The 26,144-nt window shown below is 35.0% G+C and overlaps 1 protein-coding gene across 3 annotated transcripts in view; it reads right to left on the bottom strand.

Moving 5' to 3' along the window:
- COL4A5 (collagen type IV alpha 5 chain) overlaps window positions 1–26,144 on the bottom strand; it is a 245,053-nt gene that overhangs the window by 120,600 nt on the left and 98,309 nt on the right. For all 3 annotated transcript variants that reach the window (XM_082447507.1, XM_082447505.1, XM_082447506.1), the window contains exon 2: window positions 8,096–8,155. In XM_082447507.1, the coding sequence (XP_082303633.1) occupies window positions 8,096–8,155 (60 nt within the window). The remainder of the gene's footprint in view (window positions 1–8,095; window positions 8,156–26,144) is intronic.

Here is a 26,144-nt window from a genome sequence, read left to right as displayed (position 1 = left end):
ATACTTTATTTCAGGAAAATTGATGAGCTATTGACATGATAAGTTTGGACCAAAAGCACAACCAAGAAAGGTCAGAAATCCCAAAAAATACTTACGTCCTTAAACTCTCTTCTTTCACATACAAAATGAAGGGTTTGAAGAAAAGTATTGTAACCTCTTAATTCTATGCTTTCTAAATGAATTCCATCAAATTCATATTTTCTTTAGTAAATAAAATCTCAGATTTAAATTTAAAAAAAAAGAATAGTTTCTCAAGGCAGATACAAAATTAACAGGAAAAATATTGAATTTCTGATAGGAAAAATAAAAATTAGGACAAACTGTTAGAACGACAATTATAATTAAAATTATTTTCGATTATAATATTGTAAAAATGTAAAAATTATACAAGCATATGGGCAAGGCAATACCCTTAGTGGACAAATGGAAACAGTGATTTAATTAGGTAATGCAATTATAATGGTTTTATAATTATATAAATTATGTGCAGTTGTGTCCTTTTTTATGTAATTTCTATTTTGTTTTTGTAATTATATAGCACAAAGAAATATGTGATGTAATTAGAACAAGAATATGGATCTTTGGCAACTGTCAAAATGGAGATAATCTAGGTCAGAGAATCTCAAACTTTAGCTTGCATCAGAACCACTTGCACAGCTTGTTAAAACAAGATTACCTGGCCCCACCCCTCCAGAGTTAGATTTAGTAGGTCTGCTATGGAGCTTAAGAATCTGCATTTCTAACAAGCTCTCAGTAAATGCTGATGCAACTGGTAGAGGGGCACACTTTGTTTAGATAATATTTGACTGTGACATGAATTTCAGGTTGTCAACTGATTAATTTCTTGTTCTCATCAGGCGTCTGATGAATTTTGTTTGTTTTTAGCAGTATGCTTGGACACAGTCTTTTGGCAGAATGTACGTAATTTATTATAACCGTGTTAAACTTATTTTTAAAAAGCAGTTTTATTGAAGTAAAATTAACATACAATAAATTTCACTTATTTAAAGTATACAATTTGAACATTTTTGTCACATATGTGACAATCAAAATAATGAACATATCCGTCACTCACAAAAATTTCCTTGTTTTTTCAACAAACGGTGCTAGAACAACTGGACATTCCATGCCAAAAAAAAAAAAAAAAGATTCTAGACACAGACCTTACACCTTCACAAAAATTAACTCAAAATGGATCAGAAACCTAAATGTAAAACACAAAACCATAAAACTCCTAGAAAATAACATGGGAGAAAACCTAGATGACCTTGGGTATGGTGACGAATTTTTAGATACCACAACAAAAGCACAGTCCACAAAAGAAATAATTGATAAGCTGGACTTCATGAAAATCAAAAACTTCTGCTCTGCAAAAGACAATGTCAAGAGCACGAGAAGACAAGTCACAGACTGGGAGAAAATATTTTCAAAAGACACATCTGACAAAGGATTGTTATCCAAAATAGACAAAGAACTCTTAAAACTCAACAATAAGAAAACAAATAACCTGATTTAAGAATGGGCCAAAGAGGACTTCCCTGGTGGCACAGTGGTTAAGAATCCACCTGCCAATGCAGGGGACACGGGTTTGATTCCTGGTCCGGGAAGATCCCACATGCCGTGGAGCAACTTAGCCCGTGTGCCACAACTACTGAGCCCGCACTCTAGAGCCCGCAAGCCACAACTACTGAGCCCACGTGCTGCAACTACTGAAGCCTGCGTGCCTAGAGCCCGTGCTTCGCAACAAGAAAAGACACCGCAATGAGAAGCCTGTGCACTGCAACAAAGAGTAGCCCCCACTTGCCGCAACTAGAGAAAGCCTGTGTGCAGCAACGAAGACCCAACACAGCCAAAGATAAATAAAATGAAAAAAAAAAGGAATGGGCCAAAGACTTTAACAGACACCTCACCGAAAAAGATATACAGATGGCAAATAAGCATATGAAAAAATGCTCCACATCATATGTCATCAGGGAAATGCAAATTAAAAAATACCTCTACACACCCATTAAAATGGCAAAAATCCAGGATACTGACAACACCAAATGCTGAAAAGGATGTGGAGCAACAGAAACTCTCATTCACTGATGGTGGAATGCAAAATGGTATAGCCACTTTGGAAGACACTTTGGCAGTTTCTTACAAAACTAAACATATTCTTAACATATGATCCAGAAATCACATTCCTTTGTATTTATCCAAAGGAGTTGAAAATTTATGTCCACACAAAAACCTGCATGCAGATGTTTATAGCACCTTTATTCATAATTGCCAAACTTGGAAGCAACCAAGATGTCTTTCAGTAGGTGAATAAAGTGTAGTGCATCTAGACAATAGAATATTATTCAGTCTAGAAAGAAACAAGCTATCAAACCATGAAAAGACATGAAGGAAATTTAAATGCATATTACTAAGTGAAAGAAGCTAATCTGAAAAGTCTGCATACCATGTGATTCTAACTATATGACATTGTGGAAAAGACAAAATTATGCAGACAGTAAAAAAGATCAGTGGTTGCCAAGGGGTACAAGTGGAGGAGATGAATAGGTGGAGCACAGAGTTTTCTTAGGGCAGTGAAAATACTCTGTATGATAATATAATGATGGACACATGTCATTATACATTTGTCCAAACCCACAGAAGGTATAACACCAAGAGTAAACTCTGAGGTAAACTATAAACTTTGGATGATAATGACATATCAATGTAGGTTCATCAGCTGTAACAAATGTACCACTCTGGTGGGGGATGGTGATAGTTGGGGAGGCTGTGCATGTATGTATGTGTGCGGGCAGGGCACATATGGGAAATCTGTATCTCTTTCAATTTTTCTGTGAACCTAAAACTGCTCTAAAAAAATAAAGTCTTTAAAAAATAATAATACTAAAGTAAACATTATAAATATTAAAAAAATTTCCTTACCCCCATTTATATCTTCCTCATACCTCCACCCATACCCCCAGGCAATAAATGATTTGCTTTCTATCACCATAGATTAATTTGCATTTTCTAGAATTTTACATAAATGGGATTATACAGAATATACCCTTTTTATCTAACTTTTCACTCAGCATAATTATCTTGAGATTTAGAGGTGTGTCAATAGTTTATTCCTTTTTATCACTGAGTAGTACTCCATTGTATAAATATATATTTGACCCTTGAACAACATGGGGGGGTCAGGAACACCAACACCAGTACAGTTAAAAATCTGAGTATAACGTTACAGTCTGCACTCCAAATCTGCAGTTCTGTATCTGTGGATTCAACCAACTGCAGACTGTACAGTACTGTACTAGGTATTTATTGAAAAAATCTCGATACCAGTAGACCCAGGCAGTTTAAATCTGTGTTGTTCAAGGATCAGCTGTACTATAATTTGTTGATTCATCCACCTGTTAAAAAGCAGTTGAGTTGATTCCTGTTTCTGGCTATTACATATAGAGCTATCATAACATCATGTACAAGTATGGTATAGACATATGCTTTCATTTCTCATGGGTAAATGCCTAGGAACAGAGAGGGTCATATGACAGGTTTATGTTTACCTTTTTAAGAAACCGCCGAACTATTTTCCAGTGTTTGCATGATTCTAGATTTGCACCAGCAATCTATGATAGTTCCAATTGCTCCACACCCTTGTCTATATTTGGTATGGTTATGCTTTAATATTTACACATTCTAATAGGTTTATAGTAGTATCTCATTATGGTTTTATTATGCGTTTTCCTAATTAATAATGTTGAGTATCTTTTCAAATGTTTATTTGCCATCTCTATATCTTCTTTTGGGAAGTGTCTTAAAACCTTTTTCCAATTTGTTTCTAATTTAATTTTATTTGGGGATGTTTGTTTTATTATTTCGTTTTAAGATTTCTTTATATATTCTGGTTTCAAGATTGTTATCAGATATGTGATTCATAAACATTTTTCCCTAGACTGTAGGTTGTCTTTTCATTCTCTTAACAATATCTTCAGAAAAGAATAAGTTCTTAATTTTGATGAAATACAATTTATCAGCCTTTTCTTTTATGGATCATGTTTTCTGGTGTCATATCTAAGCAATATCTATTGATACCTAACCCAAGGTCACAAGGATTTTCTCCTGTTTTCTTCTAAAAGATTTGTAGATTTAAGCTTTATAGATTTAGGTTTTATATTTAGGTCTATGATCCATTTTGAGTTAATTTCTGTAAACAGTGCAAGCAATGAGTCAAAGTTCATTTTTGTGCATATGCATATCCAATTCTTCCAGTACTATTTGTTGAAAAGACTATCTTTTCTCCTCTGATTTGCCTTTGCACTTTTGTAAAAAAATCAATTCATCATGCACCTACGGGTCTAGTTATGGACTCTATTCTGTCCCATTCATCTATATGTCTATCCTTTAACTACTAGCACACTATCATTTATTCTAGTTTTAGACTAAGTCTTGGAATTGTGTAATATAAATACTCCAGCTTCATTCTTTTAAAAAGCTGTATTAGCATTTCTATCTGAATTTTAGAATCAGCTTGTTAATTTCTACAAGAAAAGCAAGAATGTTTATTGAATCTGTAGAAAAATTTGGAGAGAATTGGCATCTTAGTAATAGAGTATTCTAATCCCTGAACATGATATATACCTACATTAATTCAGGTGTTCTTTTATTGCTCTCAACAATATTTTTGTAGTTTTCAGTGCACTGGACTTGCACATTTTTGACTGACTTGCTCCTATGTATTTTAAATTTTTGATGCTCTTGCAAAAGGCATTTTTATAATTCCAATTTCCTAATTTTCATTGTTAAAATATATACATACAACTGATTTTTGTTTATTGATCTTATCTTATTGGTTATGTTTATCCTGGGATCTTTCTGCACTCACAAGTTTTAGGAGTATTTTAGTATTGTTCATCCACAGAAAAAGAGACAGCTTTACTCTTCCTTTCTAGTCTGGATGCTTTTCCTTTTCCTTTTCTTGTGTTACTGCACTGGCGATGTTGAATAGAAATGGTGAGAGCAGACATGCTATGAACTTAGGAGAAAGCAATGTAGTCTTTCTCCACTGAATATAATTTTAGCTACAGGGGTTTGGTAGATGCTCCTTAAGACTGAGGAAATCAGTTCTATTATTTCTAGTTAGCTGAGAGTTTTTATCAGAAACAGGCTGGGACCTGGGACCCTTTGCTGCAGTGCTGCAATGCTTGCACCTGGACACACCTCTCCTCGAGCAACAAAACACAAAGAAACTATATGGGACTAAAAATAACACAGAAACTATATGGGACTAAAAATAACCACATGCATGTGCAGTTGGGGCAAATTCTGGACCTAAAAAGAAACAAAAGATCAAAAGACCCAACTGCCACTTTTGAAGAGCCTGGAGCAAAAGCAGGGTACTGAGCATGCCCCCTGCACACAACACCACCAGAGGGGTGGGCAAAACACCTAAGCCACCCCTCTGGCCCGATCCCTGGATGCACCCCTACCCCTGCTGCAGCAGGGGCTCCAGTAAAGCCTTGCCTTAAAAAAAAAGTCCATGATGGATTTTGGTAAATGCTTTCTTTGCATCTGCTGAGATAGTTACATGGTGGGCTTATTTATGTTTAAAATTTGTATTTAGTCTTTTAATATGGTGAATTATAAGTTTGATTTTCAAATGTTAAACCAACCATGCACTCCTTGCATAAACCCCACTTGGTAAGAACACATTATCCACTTTATATGCCATTGGATCTGATTTACTAAAATTCTGTTCTTCATTTCTGCATCTATATTAATGAGCTATAGCTTAATGATTTTTAAAATTTTATCTTTGGTTTGGGTATTAGGACATATTTGTTTCATAAAATTAGCTGGACATCAGCCCTAATGCTTCCATTTTCTAAGTTTATGCAAGATTGATATTGTCTCTAACATAAATGTTTCATATAATTCATCAGTGAAAACTTCTGGACTGGAATTTTTATGTGTGTGTGGGAAGAGTTTGATAATTCAATTTCCTTAGTAGATATAGGGCTAGTCATATTTTGCTTCATTTAGTTAGTTAGTTAGTTTTAGGTAATGTGTATTTCTCAAGTTATTTGTCCATCTTTCTTCAGTGTTCTTCATTCTGCTGTTAAAAGCCCACTTGGTAAATTGTTCTTTCTTATATTTTGCTTTTCAAATCTAGATTTCCCTCCTTTTTATTTCACAATTTCCAGTGCTCTGTTGCAATTCTCTATCTGTTCACTCATTATTAGCAGAGTTCCCTTTAAATCAACAAATATATTTATCCTATCTGCTTTAAATCTTTGTCTAAAAATTCTAACATCTGTGTTATTTCAGAGTTAGTTTTCATTGATTGGTCTTTTTCTTGACCATGGGTCGCTTTTACTTGTTACTTCACATGTCTAGTAAGTTTTAATTGCATATTGGACATTGTAGTTAATATGTACACATACTGGATTCTTTTATATTGTCTAAAAAGTACTGAACTTTTATTTTAGGAAATAGCTAACTCAGCTGAACTAACACTTAGAACTCTGTTTTCCTTTCAGTGGACAGCAGTTAAGTCTATGTTCACTTATTGCAGGCTTCCAGCTGTTCCTTCTTGCTGGGTTGCATGAATCCTCCCCTATACATATAAAGTCCAGGGTCCAACCAAGTATTTGGGCTGCATTTACAAGCAGATTTTTGGGCTCTCCATTCTGTGACTCCCTCCATTCCAGCATATCTCCCATCATTTTCCAGCCATTCTGGCATCCTCAATTCTGTCCTTGACTTCTCAAGCCACTGAGACTTTGTTTTTCTGTCTGGGTTCTTGCCATCCTTTGCCCTGCAGACTGAAGTGCCCACCCAGGAGAAAAGGCACATAAGTGCAAACTTGCCCACTGTACCTCCCTTCTTTAAAAGGTAGATTCCTCTCTACTTTTTTCCTACTTTGGCCACTCTCCTGTACTATTAAATAGTTGTTATATTTTGTCCAGAGTGTTTACTTCTTATCTTAAGGAGAGTTAATCTGATAAAAGTCATTCTGCTAATATCAGAAAGGAATCCCTCTTGGTCTTTTTACTGCTACAGAAAGTAGCTTTACTATAAAACTACTCCCCTCAAGCTAATGTTATTCAAATAAGGTTCTGTATAACACTCTTCAATTATTATTAATAGGTGTTCCGTTAGAAGGAAGGAAAGTGGGTTAAATGGTTAAATAGAGCTTGGAAATACAGCACTGCAAAACAAACAAATAGGTTTCTTTACTCCAGGACTTTTAAACACCTTTAGTATGCTAGTGTGCCTTCTATATGCCTAAATGGAATATGCTCTTGAGATATTATCCCAAACTTTTTCATATATCATTAGTAATATTCAATAATTCATTCAAAAATATTCACTGAGCCCCAAAGAGTGAAGACTAGGGTACGATCACCTTCCTCCTAGTACAATTCCTTTTTGGCCACAATTCACTATCCCTTTTTAATCTTCTGTTTTCAGTGTCAGTCACTGATTCATAGTGGCTAGGTTTATGCTATTTAATCATCACCAATACTTACTCTGTAATCATCATATCTATATAATAGGGATGCTGCTGTGGGAAAAGTGAGATGAAAACAGAGATAGACCAATCATTAACTTAAATGGATTAGATAAAAATACATGAAACACATGAAATTGTATGGTAACTAGCATAGATTAGTAGCCTGATAAATGTTTGGTTCCTTAAGTGTTTTGCATTCTTTTGCCTATTAAGTCGTTGACTGCAACAAGATTCATCAGAGGTTGGCAGACTACAGCTCTCAGGCCAAATTCAGTCAGATCCCTGTTTTGTATAGTCCAAGAGCCAATAATTTTTATACACTATTAAAGGGCTACTTTTAAAAAAGGAGAAAAATATGTGACAGAGGCCTTATGTGTCTCACAAAGGCTAAATTATTTACCATATGGATTTTTACAGAAAGTGTTTGCTGATCTCTGAGATATAGTCTAATCCTTATAGCAATCTAAAATAAGCAATAGAGTAAAATTCATTTTATTTAATTAGATGCTGAGGTACAAGCCCTGTTTTTAAAAAAAAATATTAAAATCACGATTTTATTGGTCTTCCAAGTTTTTGAAGGCTCATCTCATATCTTACCTTTTCTCCTTTTATACCACTACAGTCACACTTTGATCCTGGAGAACACCTATAGCAAGTCTATAAGGAAGAGAAAAAGGGAGGAAAATCGTTAAATATGAACCTGAAAACCAGACTCTGACTTAGAGCTCAAATGAATTCAACAATCCAAACTTGTAAAACAACTACCAGAAAAACATCTGAAAGGATATATACTAAATTGCAAACAATGGTTACCTCTGGGGAATCTTTCATCTTTTATTGTATACATTTCTGTTTGAACTTTTCAAAATGAGCAAATATAATACTTATAATTTTAAAGTGAAAAATGTCTTTTTAAAAATGAAAAAGAAATCCATACAACTGCCCTGTAATATGATTTTCAGCTCTAAGGAACTCATTTTCTCTCCTAACATCACTTGTAAGAAATTACCTCTCAATCTATATTAGCAAAGACCTTGGCAACTAGCCAAAGATGCCTGCCACTTAAAGTCACTTGCTTTTCTGCATTCATGAGCATGAAATACATACTGGCTTTTACCACCTTTTTTTTCTTTGCTTCCACTATTTCATCACTAGTAGCTCAGTTTCTAATAGCTCCAAGCTTTACCACGAAAGTTGTTCCCACAGCCTAGGTGTCCTAAATAGCCACTCGTAACAACTTCATTCACTCATATGAGGAATTGAGGTACTAGAGCCAGAAAAACATACTCCTCCAAAATAAGAACCTGTAGGACAAGAAGACAACAGATGATGTCTGCCATCCAGAACTATCCTTTACTCTGGCGTGAAGCTGAACTGCTCAGAAAAACAAATAGTAATTAGTTTAACATATGTAGATAGCTCAGCATTTATGTACAATAAGGGGTTATGCTTCTCATCAAATCAGAGAAATTTTTATGTGATGTAAATACCAAATAATGTTTATCAATGTTCAGCCATGGGAGGCTATGAATTAAAATGTACCTTAGCCTCCTTCCCAACATTCCGTGCTTTCCTTTACTCCAATCACTACCAGAGCACCTCCCTCAATCCTTAACAAACTACTAACCTTGTCCTTCTGGTTAGAAATCCTAACCCACTCAGCTGCAACTAGACGTCACCCTCATGCTGAAACTCCTTTTCCTGATTATAACAGCAAACTACAGTGGCTTGATGTTGGGGGAAATCTCTCACGCACATTGCCAAAGACTGTTCCAATAAAAGATGTGAACTTGACATTTCTAATTGAAACTGTTATATAGCCACTATTTATTATACATAGGTGATTAGGTTATACACTCTGCTTTTAGTACTATATGTCAACTACATTAAGAGTTAAACAGACTTATTTTTATTTTTTTAACATCTTTATTGGAGTATAATTGCTTTACAATGGTGTGTTAGTTTCTGCTTTATAACAAAGTGAATCAGCTATACATATACATATATCTCCATATCTCCTCCCTCTTGTGTCTCCCTCCCACCCTCCCTATCCCACCCCTCTAGGTGGTCACAAAGCACCGAGCTGATCTCCCTGTACTATGCAGCTGCTTCCCACTGGCTATCTATTTTACATTTGGTAGTGTATATATGTCCATGCCACTCTTTCACTTTGTCCCAGCTTATCCTTCCCCCTCCCCATGTCCTCAAGTCCATGCTCTACGTCTGCGTCTTTATTCCTGTCCTGCCCCTAGGTTCTTTGGAACCATTTATTTTTTTTTTTTTAGATTCCATATATATGTGTTAGCATACGGTATTTGTTTTTCTCTTTCTGACTTACTTCACTCTGTATGACAGACTCTAGGTCCATCCACCTCACTACAAATAACTCAATTTCGTTTCTTTTTATGGCTGAGAAATATTCCATGGTATATATGTGCCACATCTTTATCCATTCATCTGTCGATGGACACTTAGGTGGCTTCCATGTCCTGGCTATTGTAAATAGAGCTTCAGTGAACATTGTGGTACGTGACTCTTTTTGAATTATTGTTTTCTCAGGGTATATGCCCAAGAGTGGGATTGCTGAGTTGTATGGAAGTTCTATTTTTAGTTTTCTAAGGAACCTCCATACTGTTCTCCATAGTGGCTGTACCAATTTACATTTCCACCAACAGTGCAAGAGGGTTCCCTTTTCTCCACACCCTCTCCAGCATTTATTGTTCGTAGATTTTTGGATGATGGCCATTATGACCGGTGTGAGGTGATATCTCATTGTAGTTTTGATTTGCATTTCTCTAATGATTAATGATGTTGAGCATCCTTTCATTTGTTTGTTGGCAATCTATATATCTTCTTTGCAGAAATGTCTATTTAGGTCTTCTGCCCATTTTTAATTGGGTTGTTTGTTTTTTTGATATTGAGCTGCATGAGCTGCTCGTATATTTGCAGATTAATCCTTTGACAGTTGCTTCGTTAGCAAATATTTTCTCCCATTCTGAGGGTTGTCTTTTCATCTTGTTTATGGTTTCCTTTGCGGTGTAAAAGCTTTTAAGTTTCATTAGGTCCCATTTGTTTATTTTTGTTTTTATTTCCATTTCTCTAGGAGCTGGGTCAAAACGGATCTTGCTGTGATTTATGTCATAGAGTGTTCTGCCTATGTTTTCCTCTAATAGTTTTATAGTGTCTGGCCTTACATTTAGGTCTTTAATCCATTTTGAGTTTATTTTTGTGTATGGTGTTAGGGAGTGTTCTAATTTCACTCTTTTACATGTAGCTGTCCAGTTTTCCCAGCACCACTTATTGAAAAGTCTATCTTCATTTTATTATCTTGCCTCCTTTAACAAAAATAAGGTGACCATATGTGCATCGGTTTATCTCTGGGATTTCTATCCTGATGAATTGATCTATATTTCTGTTTTTGTGCCAGGACCATACTGTCTTGATTACTGTAGCTTTGTAGTATATAGTCTGAAGTCAGGGAGCCTGATTCCTCCAGGCCTGTTTTTCTTTCTCAAGATTGCTTTGGCTATTCAGGGTCTTTTGTATTTCCATACAAATTGTGAAATTTTTTGCTCTAGTTCTGTGAAAAATGCCATTGGTAGTTTCATAGGCATTGCACTGAATCCGTAGATTGCTTTGGGTAGTACAGACATTTTCACAATGTTGAATCTTCCAATCCAAGAACATGGTATATCTCTCCATCTGTTTGTATCATCTTTAATTTCTTTTAATAGTGTCTTATAGTTTTCTGCATAAAAGTCTTTTGTCTACTTAGATAGGATTATTCCTAGATATTTTATTCTTTTTGTTGCAGTGGTAAATGGGAGTGTTTCCTTAGTTTCTCTTTCAGATTTTTCATCATTAGTGTATAGGAATGCAAGAGATTTCTGTGTATTAATTTTGTATTCTGCAACTTTACCAAATTCATTGATTAGCTCTAGTAGTTTTCTGGTAGCATCTTTAGGATTCTCTATGTATAGTATTATGTCATCTGCAAACAGTGACAGTTTTACTTCTTCTTTCCTGTTTGGATTCCTTTTATTTCTTTTTCTGCTCAGATTGCTGTGGTTAAAACTTTCAAAACTATGTTGAATAATAGTGGTGAGAGTGGGCAACCATGTCTTTTTCCTGATCTTAGTGGAAATGGTTTCAGTTTTTCACCATTGAGAATGATGTTGGCTGGGGGTTTGTCATATATGGCCTTTATTATGTTCAGGTAAGTTCTCTCTATGCCTACTTTCTGGAGAGTTTTTATCATAAATGGGTTTTGAATTTTGTCAAAAGCTTTTTCTGCATCTATTGAGATGACCATATGGTTTTTCTCCTTCAATTTGTTAATATGGTATATCACATTGACTGATTTGTGTATCCTGAAGAATCCTTGCATTCCTGGGATAAACCCCACTTTATCATGGTGGATGATACTTTTAATGTGCTTCTGGATTCTGTTTGCTAGTATTTTGTTGAGGATTTTTGCATCTTATGTTCATCAGTGTTATTGGCCTGTAGTTTTCTTTTTCTGTGACAACTCTGTCTGGTGTTGGTATCAGGGTGATGGTGGCCTCGTAGAGTGAGTTTGGGAGTGTTCCTCCCTCTGTTATATTTTGAAAGGGTTTGAGAAGGATAGGTGTTAGCTCTTCTCTAAATGTTTGAAAGAATTTGCCTGTGAAGCCATCTGGTCCTGGGTTTTGGTTTGTTGGGAGATTTTTAATCACAGTCCCAATTTCAGTGCTTGTGATTGGTCGGTTTATATTTTCTATTTTTTCCTGGTTCGGTCCCAGAAGGTTGTGCTTTTCTAAGAATTTGTCCATTTCTTTCAGGTTGTCCATTTCATTGGCATATATTGGTTGTAGTAATCTCTCACGATTCTTTGTATTTCTGCAGTGTCAGTTGTTACTTCTCCTTTTTCATTTCTAATTTTATTGATTTGAGTCTTCTCCCTTTTTTCCTTGATGAGTCTGGTTAATGATTTATCAATTTTGTTTATCTTCTCAGAGAACCAGCTTTTAGTTTTATTGATCTTTGTTATTGTTTCCTTCATTTCCTTTTCATTTATTTCTGATCTGATCTTTATGATTTCTTTCCTTCTGCTAACTTTGTGTTATTTTTGTTCTTGTGTGTCTAATTGCTTTAGGTGTAAGGTTAGTATGCTTATTTGAGATTTTTCTTGTTTCTTGAGGTAGGACTGTATTGCTATAAACTTCCCTCTTAGAACTGCTTTTGCTGCATCCCACAGGTTTTGGGCCGTCGTGTTTTCATTGTCATTTGTTTCTAGGTATTTTCTGATTTCCTCCTTGATTTCTTCAGTGATCTCTTGGTTATTTGGTAGCATATTGTTTAGCCTCCACGTGTTTGTATTTTTTATGGTTCTTTTTTCTGTAATTGATATCTAGTCTTACAGTGTTGTGGTCGGAAAAGATACTTGAAACGATTTCAATTTTCTTAAATTTACCAAAGCTTGATTTGTGACCCAAGATATGATCTATCCTGGAGAATGTTCCACGAGCACCTGAGAAGAGTGTATTCTGCTATTTTTGGATGGAATGCCCTATAAATATCAATTAAGTCCATCTTTTTAAATGTATCATTTAAAGCTTGTGCTTCCTCATTTATTTTCATTTTGATTGATCTGGCCATTGCTGAAAGTGGGGTGTTAAAGTCCCTTACTATTATTGTGTTACTGTGAATTTCCCCTTTTATGGCTGTTAGCATTTGCTTTATGTATTGAGGTGCTCCTATGCTGGGTTCATAAATATTTACAACTGTTATATCTTCTTCTTGGATTGATCCCTTGATCATTATGTAGTGTCCTTCTTTGTCTCTTGTAATAGTCTTTAGTTTCTTTTGTCTCATATGAGAGTTGCTACTCCAGCTTTCTTTTGATTTCCATTTGCATAGTATATCTTTTTCAATTCCCTCACTTTCAGTCTGTATGTGTCCCTAGGTCTGAAGTGGGTCTCTTGTAGACAGCATATATACGGGTCTTGTTTTTGTATCCATTCAGCCAGTCTATGTCTTTTGGTTGGAGCATTTAAACCATTTACATTTAAGGTAATTATCGATATGTATGTTCCTATTCCCATTTTCTTAAATGTTTTGGGTTTGTTATTGTAGGTGTTTTCCTTCTCTTGTGTTTCCTGCCTAGAGAAGTTCTTTTAGCATTTGCTGTAAAGCTGGTTTGGTGGTGCTGAATTCTCTTAGCTTTTGCTTGTTTGTCAAGGTTTTAATTTCTCTATCGAATCTGAAGGAGATCCTTGCTGGGTAGAGTAATCTTGGTTGTAGGTTTTTTCCTTTCATCACTTTAAATATGTTCTGCCACTCCCTTCTGGCTTGTACAGTTTCTGCTGAAAGATCAGCTGTTAACCTTATGGGGATTCCCTTGTATGTTATTTGCTCTTTTTCCCTTGCTGCTTTTAATATGTTTTCTTTGTATTTAATTTTTGATAGTTTGATTAATATGTGTCTTGGCATGTTTCTCCTTGGATTTATCCTGTATGGGACTCTCTGCACTTCCTGGACTTGACTATTTCCTTTCCCATGTTAGGGAAGTTCTCAACTATAATCTCTTCCAATATTTTCTCAGTCCCTTTCTTTTTCTCTTCTTCTTCTGGGACCCCTATAATTCAAATGTTGGTGCATTTAATGTTGTCCCAGAGGTCCCTGAGACTGTCCTCAATTCTTTTCATTCTTTTTGCTTTATTCTGCTCTGCAGTAGTTATTTCCACTATTTATATTCCAGGTCACTTGTCCGTTCTCCTGCCTCAGTTATCCTGCTATTGATTCCTTCTAGAAAATTTTTAATTTCATTTATTGTGTTGTTCATCATTGTTTGTTTGCTCTTTAGTTCTTCTAGGTCCTTGTTAAACGTTTCTTGTATTTTCTCCATTGTATTTCCAAGATTTTGGATCATCTTTACTATCATTTCTTTGAATTCTTTTTCAGGTAGACTGCCTTTTTCCTTTTCATTTGTTTGGTCTGGTGGGTTTTTACCTTGCTCCTTCATCTGCTGAGTATTTCTCTGTCTTCTCATTTTGCTTAACTTACTGTGTTTGGGGTCTCCTTTTTGCAGGATGCAGGTTCGTACTTCCCATTGCATTTGGTGTCTGCTCCCAGTTGGTGAGGTTGGTTCAGTGGGTTGTGTAGGTTTCCTGGTGGAGGGGACTGGTGCCTGTGTTCTGGTGGATGAGGCTGGTCTTGTCTTTCTGGTGGTCAGGACCGCAGCCAGTAGTGTGTTTGTGGTGTCTGAGAACTTAGTATAATTTTAGGCAGCCTCTCTGCTAATGGGTGGGATTGTGTTCCTGTCTTTCTAGTTGTTTTGCATGGGGTGTCCAGCACTGTAGCTTGCTGGTCATTGAGTAGAGCCGGGTCTTAGCATTGAGACGAGGATCTCTGGGAGAGCTATTGCCGATTGATATTATGTGGGGCCTGGAGGTCTCTGGTGGTCTAATGTCCTGGACTCGGCCCTCCCACCTCGGAGGCTCAGGCCTGACACCCGGCCAGAGCACTAAGACCTTCTCAGCCACATGGCTGATAGGAACTCTAAAGCTCAGATGCTCTCCTCAGAAAGTTCAAGATTCAGATTCCAACTATGGCACAGATAGCAGCCTACGGCAAGATCAATCCTCCCTTATGACCAAGACAACTTCTGGCTTCTTCACATCTTTGCTTGGAGATGTAGAAAATTCCTTTCCCATTCTCTCCTGTAGCCCATTATGATGAGTCTTGGAAAGCAGATGAGTGGTTTATTACTGAGGATATTAAAGCACAGGAACCAACAGCCAGATGAAGAGATTCACAGGGTGAGGTCGAGAACAAAGAAACTTCAGTCCTCTTGGAGTTTGGAGCCCAGCACGGTGGCACATGGAGGCATTCTGCTTCACCAACCTGGAAGCTCTATACAGACTCTTAAGACTTACACATCAAACATGAAGTGAGTACTACTAGAGGCCAGAAAACCTGTTAGGTGCTAAAAATGAATAAGGCAAGACTCATTCCAACATACATAACTAATTCAACAAATACTTATTGATCACCTGTTATGTGCCAGCCATTTGGTTATGTTAGTTGCACGTAGAGATACAAAGACGGTACATCATTGCTCTCTAATGGGAAGGATAATCCCATACACAAAAATTACATCACAGTGTATCAGGAACAGAGGTTAATTTAAGGTATATAATAGTGTTTTGCACAAACATGAATTCTAGATTCCAAAGTAAAACTTATAAATTTTAGAAGATACTGATTCATGAGAATGGTTATACTCATGGAATTAGATTGTGCATATTATCAACACTCAATTACATGCATTAATGGAGGAGTAAAGGACAGCGATAATATAAAATGACTGTAAATGTAAGAACAATTAAAATTTGACTTTGAAGTGTATGTCTGCATTTTATACATAAATATATTTGCATAGTGTTTTGGTTTCGTAAGTAAAAGGTGGTGTAACATTCCATTTTCATCTTTCATTAAGAGTTTTTATGTAAGTACTGTATATTATCTGTATCTTACTTATAATATATATATAGTATTATATGTTATATATATATAGTACTATGTGTTACCACTTATATGTGGAACCTGAAAAGTAAAAGAAACTAGTGAATATAACAAAAAAAGAAACAGACTCACAGATACAGAAAACAAATTAGTAGCTACCAGTGGAGAGAGAGAAGAGGTGAGGGGCAAGATAGAGATAGGGGATTAAGAGGTACCAGCTACTAAATATAAAATAACTAAGCTACAAGGATATATTGTACAGCAGAGGGAATATAGCCAATATTTTATAACTATAAATGGAGTAAAATCTTTAAAAATTGTGGATCACTAGGTTGTACATCTGAAACTTATATAATACTGTAAATCAACTGTATTACAATTAAAAAAATAAAAAAAGTTTTTAAAGGAGTTCCACCTTTTTAAAATACAAATTAAGTTCCTGAAAATAATGCAAAGCAACAGCCTAATAGGATTGATCAATATGGAGAAGATACTATGTAACCTGTCTTTATAAATGTATTTCTGACTTTTCAGTATCCAACAATATTCTCCAACTCCTAATATAATTTACAAAGAAACAATAAAATTTTACTCATACATGTCATTTTTGAAGTGATTTTACACAAAGTTTTTCTAAAAATTACTAATTTCATCTTTTTGCACTTCTTTATTACTTAACATGTAGTTATACTTTAGAGAGCTCACTATGTAAAACATTTGGTATCTACAGAAAAATTTGTTTGAATTCAACTTGAAAATTTAATTTATATTCTATTTATTCCACCTAGGTTACGATAATGGCTCCGGTACTAAGTTCAAGAAAAAAAAAAGGTAACTGTAATACACAAACCAACCACTAGATGCCATTTTTCATACAGTTATAACCATGATGCCCACAAGGAAACAGCCCCAAGTTGACATCTGTTTAATGGAACAATTTGTTTTTTACCAACATCTATTAATACTGATTAGTTGCTTAATAAGCACCAAGCACAATATTAGGGCTATAAGTTATACAAAAAAATGGGTTCTGCCTTTAAGGAACTTCCAATCTAGCAAAAAACACACAAACAAACTAGGCCTACCAAACAAATGAAAATAATACTTAAATACAATGGAATAATGATATAGCAGACAATGGTAAGAGAAAGAACTCTAAGCTACAAGAAATACATCCTGATTTTACCTCAGGAATTGATTCATTAGATGACTATGGATAAGTCATTCCTATACCCTAGTGCTCAGTTTTCTCCTTGGTAAAATTATATAGACAATATGATATCTTCAGGTAGCGTCCAGCTTTTACAGGCTGTGATTCAGTGGGATTTCCCAAGTGAAAACAAGTTTTATAATCAATAATTGTTATCAAACTTAAGAGAGTTCCCTTGAACTTGGGAGTATTCATAATGGCTCTGTAGAGAACATAAATAACTCCACTTCAATTTCTAAAAATGGGCAGAAATATATCTAGAGGAAAAAGTGGTCATGCTAAGCAATAAAATTAAAATAAAAATTTTTTGTGAACAAAGAGTCAGGCAAAACAAACATTAAGTACCTCAGTCTAAAGGACTTCTTAAGTACATATGGAAAAAGTACAGTAGGAGATAAGTCCCCCCAAAAAACTTTCAAAAACTGTGGAAAAACTTATTTAATTCTACAAAGTCACTGAACACTGTTGAAGCAAGAAAACTGGTGCAACTATAGTAATGTTGTATACTTTTCAGTGAGGGAGAAAATAATAAAAAGTATGAAAATTTTTTTATTATCATGTAGTAAAACACATCATGAGGATACAATAATTAAAACAGTATGGTATTGCTCAATGAATAGGCAGCTCAATAAACCAAAATACAATGGCCAGAAACAGATCTACATAAACACACACACACACACCTACTATAAATATAAGTTGGCATATGAAATAGATATGAAAAGATTGTATTGTTCAACATATGATACTAGGACAAGTACAGAAAACAATAAATTTAGATCTCAGGCTCCTACAATAAAAAATACTAGATATAGGACTAAAAGTACAAATAAAAGTAAACTTCTGTATGCATTAGGATCACTTACAGAACCTCACAAAAATTCAGATACTACAACCCCCATCCTAAAGATTTTGTTTCAGGAAGCTTGAGGTTGGCTACCAGAATCTGAAATTTTAATAAACATCTCTAGGTGATTCTGATTCACGTGTTCTAAGATATATACTACAAAATAATGGCATAGGGAAATAATACCCCAATATTGGAGTTAGGTATCCAGACTGATATGCCTACTTAAAAAAAAAACTTTTATGCTTGAAAAAAACGTAAAAATATCTTAAAAACCTCAAAGAGAGGCACAATAGGATTTATCGGGCTAAAATCTAGGTGGGAAAACCCTAGTAAGCTGACCACTGAAACTACTTTTTCCCCGAGGGCATTTACAAAACTTGGAGAATTTGAGATTCTTGTTTTACATTGTAAGGGAGTCACATACAAAATAACCTCAGGGAATTTCAAGAAAAAGACATCTTAGGTCTCAGCAGAGAAGTACAAGGGAAAAAGATCCTTGAGAAGCTGTAACCACAAACTGGTCCTCATACAGATTTGCAGTGCAAATCAGCATTTAGCTGGGTGGTCCACTAACCTCAAACTGTAAATTTGTTCAGAGTGGACTCAAACTGCCTTGACCTCCCAGAAGCTGGGCAGAAATACATATAAATCCTATGTAGAAGAGCATACCTTCATATTAAGCTTCAAAGAATTCCAAAAAATCCTTTTTGAAAGGAAAATAAGCTATCCCATTCAAAAATCACTAAGCATACAAGGAAACAAAATACCATAAGCAAAAAACAGGAGAAACATCTCACAGCAGAAACTACTCAGCAAAGTTTCTAATATTAGAATTAGACGCAAAATATATAATGACTATTTTTACAATGATGAAAGATTTTTAACTTGAAGAAAATAAAGGGACCAGGAAACGGTAAAAAAAAAAAAAAGAAAAAAAGAAAAAAAAAAGTAACCTAGCTGAATTGAAATATGAATTCTACAAGTAAAAGCTATGAAATTTAAAATTCAATGGATGAGCTTCACAGCAGACTAGATGCAGCTGAAGACAGTTAAAACACTTAGTAAAGTAAAAAGAAATTATTTATAATGTAACATGGAGATGAAACACATGGGAAATGTAAAAGAATAGTTAAGAGACATGGAAGGAAGAGTGAGGTGGTATAGCAAACAGGTAATTTGGGTTACAGAAGAAGAGGTGAAAGAGGGAATGGGACAGAGGCAATAGTTAGAGATAATGCTAGAAAGTTTTTAAGAACTAACTAAAAATATCTGTAATTCTAAAAGTCCAGCATATCCAATTAAAGAAAAAACAAACCCCAAACCGGATGCAAAATAGTGTAATGTCAGAACATAAAACCAAACCAAACCAAAACAAAACAAAAACAAACAAACAAACAAACAAAAAACCCATGGCCTTAATAGCATCAAGAGAAGAGAGACCGTCTTCAAAGGGGTGACAATTAATTTATAGATTAGTTCTCAGAAATTAAACAGAAGCCAGAAGACCATGAAATTACATCTTTAATATGCTGAAAGAAAACTTTCAACCTGTATTTTTTACCCAGTGAAAATACCTTTCAAGAACAAGATAAAAATACAAATATTTTTAGACAAACAAAAACTGTGAAAGTATGCCCCCAGCAGGACTTCACAAAAGGAAATTCAAACCTTTCAAATATCTTCTCCTGTATGTGAAAGGAAATATAAATGAAGTGGAGGGTCTAAAATACAAAAAGGGGGACCTCCCTGATGGTCCAGTAGGTAAGACTCTGTGCTCCCAATGCAGGGGCCCGGGTTCGATCCCTGGTTGGGGAACTAGATCCCGCATGCTGCAACTAAGAGTTCACATGCCGCAACTAAAGATTCTGCATGCTGCAAATAAAAGTTCCCACATGCCACAACAAAGATCCCACATGGGGCAACAAAAATCCTGCATGTCACAAGTAAGACCCAGTGAAGCCAAATAAATAAATAAATAAACAAATAAATATTTAAAAATAAAATACAAAAAGGAATTAAGAGAAAAAAAGTAATACATTTGTGGTTGAATTTAAATAAATACTAACTATAAAACACAATTATAAAAATAGGTGCAGGGTTCAAAAATACAGTACTAAAAGATAATACAATGTAAGTCAGGAGAGGATGAGTGAAGTTAAAGTATTCTTCGATCCTTGTAACTGTAAAAAACAAGTATGGCCACTGATTACTTTAGACTTTGGTAAGATAAGCATAAAACCTAGGAATTCTAAATTCTACGATAAACCTTAAAAGAAGATAAGCAAGGTTTTCCAAATTATTAGAGAAGGACAATACTCAAATCCAAAAGAAGAGGAAAGAGAAAGAGAAAGAAAATGCTATCTTAGAGAAGGCAATACAACTAAAAGAAATATATCAGCAATTATATTAATTGCAATTAAGTATAAAATGACACAGCATGAAGAAATAAATCAGACAAATTTGGAATATGGTATATTAATAAAAAAAACTAGCATGGATTATTCAAAAAGTCAATGCCATGCCACTTGTAAATGACAGCTTAAGGAACTCTATGAACCAACTCCCTAACGAAACAACAATAAATGATGAAATCTAGAAAAAAAAACTAAAAATTTAAGTCTCTGGATATTGTCTGAAAAACCTATAGCAAATGAAGAAACACTTCTTCAACAAAATTTACTAAATCTCAGTATGAACAGCAAGAATCTATAATAGTAGGGGACTCTGACACCCCACTTTCACCAATGGACAGATCATCCAACATGAAAATAAATAAGGAAACACAAGCTTTAAATGACACATTAAACAAGATGGACTTAATTGATATTTATAGGACATTCCATCCAAAAACAACAGAATACACTTTCTTCTCAAGTGCTCATGGAACATTCTCCAGGATAGATCATATCCTGGGTCACAAATTAACCCTTGGTAAATTTAAGAACATTGAAATCGTATCAAGTAGCTTTTCTGACCACAACACTATGAGACTAGATATCAATTACAGGGAAAAGTCTGTAAAAAATACAAACACATGGAGGCTACACAATACACTACTAAATAACCAAGAGATCACTGAAGAAATCAAAGAGGAAATCAAAAAATACCTAGAAACAAATGACAATGAAAATACAACAACCCAAAATCTATGGGATGCAGCAAAAACAGTTCTAGGAGGGAAGTTTATAGCAATACAGTCCTACCTCAAGAAACAAGAAGCATCCTAAATAAACAACCTAAACTTACACCTAAAGTAATTAGAGAAAGAAGAAGAAGAAGAACAACAAAAAAACCCCAAAGTTACCAAAAGGAAAGAAATCATAAAGATCAGACCAGAAATAAATGACAAAGAAATGAAGGAAACGATAGCAAAGATCAATAAAACTAAAAGCTGGTTCTCTGAGAAGATAAACAAAATTGATAAACCGTTAGCCAGACTCATCAAGAAAAAAAGGGAGAAGACTCAAATCAACAGAATTACAAATGAAAAAGGAGAAGTAACAACTGACACTGCAGAAATACAAAGGATCATGAGAGATTACTACAGGCAACTATATGCCAATAAAATGGACAACCTGGAAGAAATGGACAAATTCTTAGAAAAGCACAACCTTCCAAGACTGAACCAGGAAGAAGTAGAAAATATAAACAGACCAATCACAAGCACTGAAATGGAAACTGTGATTAACAATCTTCCAACAAACAAAAGCCCAGGAACAGATGGCTTCACAGGAGAATTCTTTCAAACATTTAGAGAAGAACTAACACCTATCCTTCTGAAACTTTTCCAAAATATACCAGAGGGAGGAACACTCCCAAACTCATTCTATGAGGCCACCACCATCACCCTGATATGAAAACCAGACAAAGATGTCCCCAAAAAAGAAAACTACAGGCCAATATCACTGATGAACATAGATGCAAAAATCCTCAACAAAACACTAGCAAACAGAAGCCAACAGCACATTAAAAGGATCATACACCATGATGAAGTGAGGTTTATCCTAGGAAAGCAAGGATTCTTCAATATACGCAAATCAATCAATGTGATACACCATATTAACAAATTGAAGGAGAAAAACCATATGATCATCTCACTAGATGCAGAAAAAGCTTTCAACAAAATCAACACCCACATATGATAAAAAACCCTCCAGAAAGCAGGCATAGAAGGACCTTACCACAACATACTAAAGACCATATATGACAAACCCACAGCCAACATCATTCTCAATGGTGAAAATCTGAAACCATTTCCACTAAGATTAGGAACAAGACAAGGTTGCCTACTCTCATCACTATTATTCAACATACTTTTGGAAGTTTTAGCCACAGCAATCAGAAAAGAAAAAGAAATAAAACGAATCCAAATTAGAGAAGAAAAAGTAAAAGTGTCACTGTTTGCACATGACATGATACTACACATACAGAATCTTAAAGATGCTACCATAAAACTACTAGAGCTAATCAATGAATTTAGCAAAGTAGCAGGATAGAAAATTAATGCACAGAAACCTCTTGCATTCCTATACACGAATGATGAAAAATCTGAAAGAGAAATTAAGGAAACACTCCCATTTACTATTGCAACAAAAAGATAAAATACCTAGGAATAAACCTACCTAGGGAGACAAAAGACCTGTATGCAGAAAACTATAAGACACTGATGAAAGAAATTAAAGATGATACCAACAGGTGGAGAGATATACCGTGTTCTTGGATTGGAAGAATCAATATTGTGAAAATGACTATACTACCCAAAGCAATCTACAGATCCAGTGCAATCCCTATCAAACTACCAACAGCATTTTTCACAGAACTAAAGCAAAAGATTTCACAATTTGTATGGAAACAGAAAAGACCCTGAATAGCCAAAGCAATCTTGAGAAAGAAAAACAGAGCTGGAAGAATCAGGCTCCCTGACTTCAGACTATACTACAAAGCTACAGTAATCAAGACAGTATGGTCCTGGCACAAAAACAGAAATATAGATCAATGGAACAGGATAGGAAGCCCAGAGATAAACCTACGCACATATAGTCACCTTGTCTTTGATAAAGGAGGCAAGAATATACAATGGAGGAAAGACAGCCTCTTCAATAAATGGTGCTGGGAAAACTGGATAGCTACATGTAAAAGAATGAAATTAGAACACTCCCTAACACCATACACAAAAATAAACTCAAAATGGATTAAAGACCTAAATGTAAGGCCAGACACTATCAAACTCTTAGAGGAAAACATAGGCAGAACACTCTATGACATAAATCACAGCAAGATCCTTTCTGATCCACCTCTTAGGGAAATGGAATAAATAAATAAATAAATAAACAAATGGGACCTAGTGAAACTTAAAAGCTTTTGCACAGTAAAGGAAACCATAAACAAGACGAAAGGACAACCCTCAGAATGGGAGAAAATATTTGCAAATGAAGTAACTGGCAAAGGATTAATCTCCAAAATTTACAAGCAGCTCATACAGCTCAATATCCAAAAACAAACAACCCAATCCAAAAATGGGCAGAAGACCTAAATACACATTTCTCCAAAGAAGATATATAGATTACCAATAAACACATGAAAGGATGCTCAACATCACTAATCATTAGAGAAATGCAAATCAAAACTACAATGAGATATCACCTCACACTGGTCATAATGGCCATCATCAAAAAATCTACAAAAAATAAATGTTGGAGAGGGTGTGGAGAAAGAGGAACCCTCTTGCACTGTTGGTGGAAATGTAAATTGATACAGCCACTATGGAGAACAGTATGGAGGTTCCTTAAAAAACTAAAAGTAGAACTTCCATACAACTCAGCAATCCCACTACTGGCCATATACCTTGAGAAAACCATAATTCAAAAAGAGTCATGTACCACAATGTTCATTGCAGCTCTATTTACAATAGCCAGGACATGGAAGCCACCTAAGTGTCCATCGACAGATGAATGGATAAAGATGTGGCACATATATACAATGCACTATTACTCAGCCATAAAAAGAAACGAAATTGTGCTATTTGTAGTGAGGTGGATGGACCTAGAGTCTGTCATACAGAGTGAAGTCAGAAAGTGAAAAACAAATACTGTATGCTAACACATATATATGGAATCGAAAAAAAAATGGTTCTGAGGAACCTAGGGGCAGGATAGGAATAAAGACACAGACATAGAAAATGGGCTTGAGGACACGGGGAGGGGGAAGGGTAAACTGGGACGAAGTGAGAGAGTGGCATGGACATATATACACTACCAAATGTAAAATAGATAGCTAGTAGGAAGCAGCCGCATAGCACAGGGAGACCAGCTCGTTGCTTTGTGTCCACCTAAAGGGGTGGGATAGGGAGGGTGGGAGGGAGACACATGAGGGAGGAGATATGGGGATATATGTATACATGTAGCTGATTCACTTTGTTATACAATACCAACTAACACAACATTGTAAAGCAGTTATACTCCAATAAAGATGTTTAAAAAAAATACCATATGCATACAATATAATACTATGCCATATCATCACACAATGGCTACTCTCACAAGTCTCATAAACTCTTAGAAGATAGTAATTTAAGATTTCAAAACAGAAGTCATCTTTGACCTGGCTACTCTTAACACAAAACCTCCATTTTGGGGGATGGAGGGGGCACAGAGTTGCCATTCTTTAACAGTCAGAGGGTAAAAAATTTACCTAACTTTTGTTACATCCCTTCATTTGATATTCTGACACAATCCATAAACAGATCTATTTCTTCCGAATAAATGCTATCAATAAACGAATGTTAGCAGAGTTGAAGGAGGTCTTAGAAATTACCTAATATACCTCCCTCATTTTAAATATAAAGAAATGGACGGCCAGTCAAAGACAGTGCCAGAGCTAGAATCAGTTTCTTGACTTTTTCAATATTCCAAACTGATTCCCATATACTTTCAAATTCTGAGCAAAAGCCAGGATGTCTTACCAGATTTTTTATGAAGAGGAAACATTTTCTCACTATCATAAACGTATTTCTTTAAAAATCAAATTATAGATGAACATATTAATCAGTTTGAAAGCCTTTTAACCAAAGCAGCACCTGCCACTTTCTATAAATCTAGAACTAAAAATACGTGGAGACTCATTAAAAATTTGATGACTACCACATGTGATTCACCAATACTAACATAGGTAATGAGTTTCCTTGATTAAAAACATTACGATTTTTAAGATAACTAAAGAAAAAGACACACTCATTTGGTTTTCAAGATTCTATTTTTTTTTTTCCAACAGGGATGTAAGAATGTTGGGGAAAGGAGGTGGTGGCCTAAGAAAGGTTACCAGGCAGAAGTACGCCAGACCTTAAGGATGCTCATAAACTAACGTTGATCAAAGTGAACCCAAATATTTAAAGATATCAGGTATCAGACAACGGAGCTATTCTGGCATCTAGTCTGGACAAATTACCAAATGCTTTATTACCAGAAGTACTTTAACCTTAAAAATCCACAGACAAGTTACTCACATTAGCTTTAGTGATTTTACATTTAGGGTGGAGAAGCTATACCTATTTTGGGCAAATTTTATTATTTCCAAGTATTATTGGATACCATCTGGAAATATGTGAAATGGAGGAGCTTTTTAAAAAATTAGGTTACTAGATACTTTTAATGGTATTTGTATAAATGGGATTTTTACATTAGAAAATTACCCTAAATCAGAATGGCATTTGTTAAGAGTAGATTCTATGATTGGCAGATAGGAAGAAAAACCAAGTGTAAGCTACCTTAATCAAGAGCGACTTTCTCCCCACTTTTAGGTACCAGTAACCATAAATTAAATTTGAGAAGTTTTTATTGAGTCTGGCTCTGTACAAATTAATATGGAGTGTATGGAGATTATTAAATATCTTATCTCTCTAGAAAATTTTATAACCTAAAAAGAGGAATTAGAGAAATAAGCAAATTAGTATTTATTAGACAGAATAAGATAAATGACAGAAGATGAACATAAAGTATTATGAACATTGAAAAAAGAAAAAAAATGCTTAGAAAACTGGTAACACACACAAAATATTTTTTTTCATATGTTACTCTACTAGATTT

This window comes from Balaenoptera physalus, assembly GCF_965194825.1.
Source record: "Balaenoptera physalus genome assembly, chromosome: X".
In the NCBI taxonomy this organism is placed as follows: Eukaryota; Metazoa; Chordata; class Mammalia; order Artiodactyla; family Balaenopteridae; genus Balaenoptera; species Balaenoptera physalus.
The sequence above is the reverse complement of the archived record's forward strand: the minus strand, read 5'-3'. Positions and strand labels throughout refer to the sequence as shown.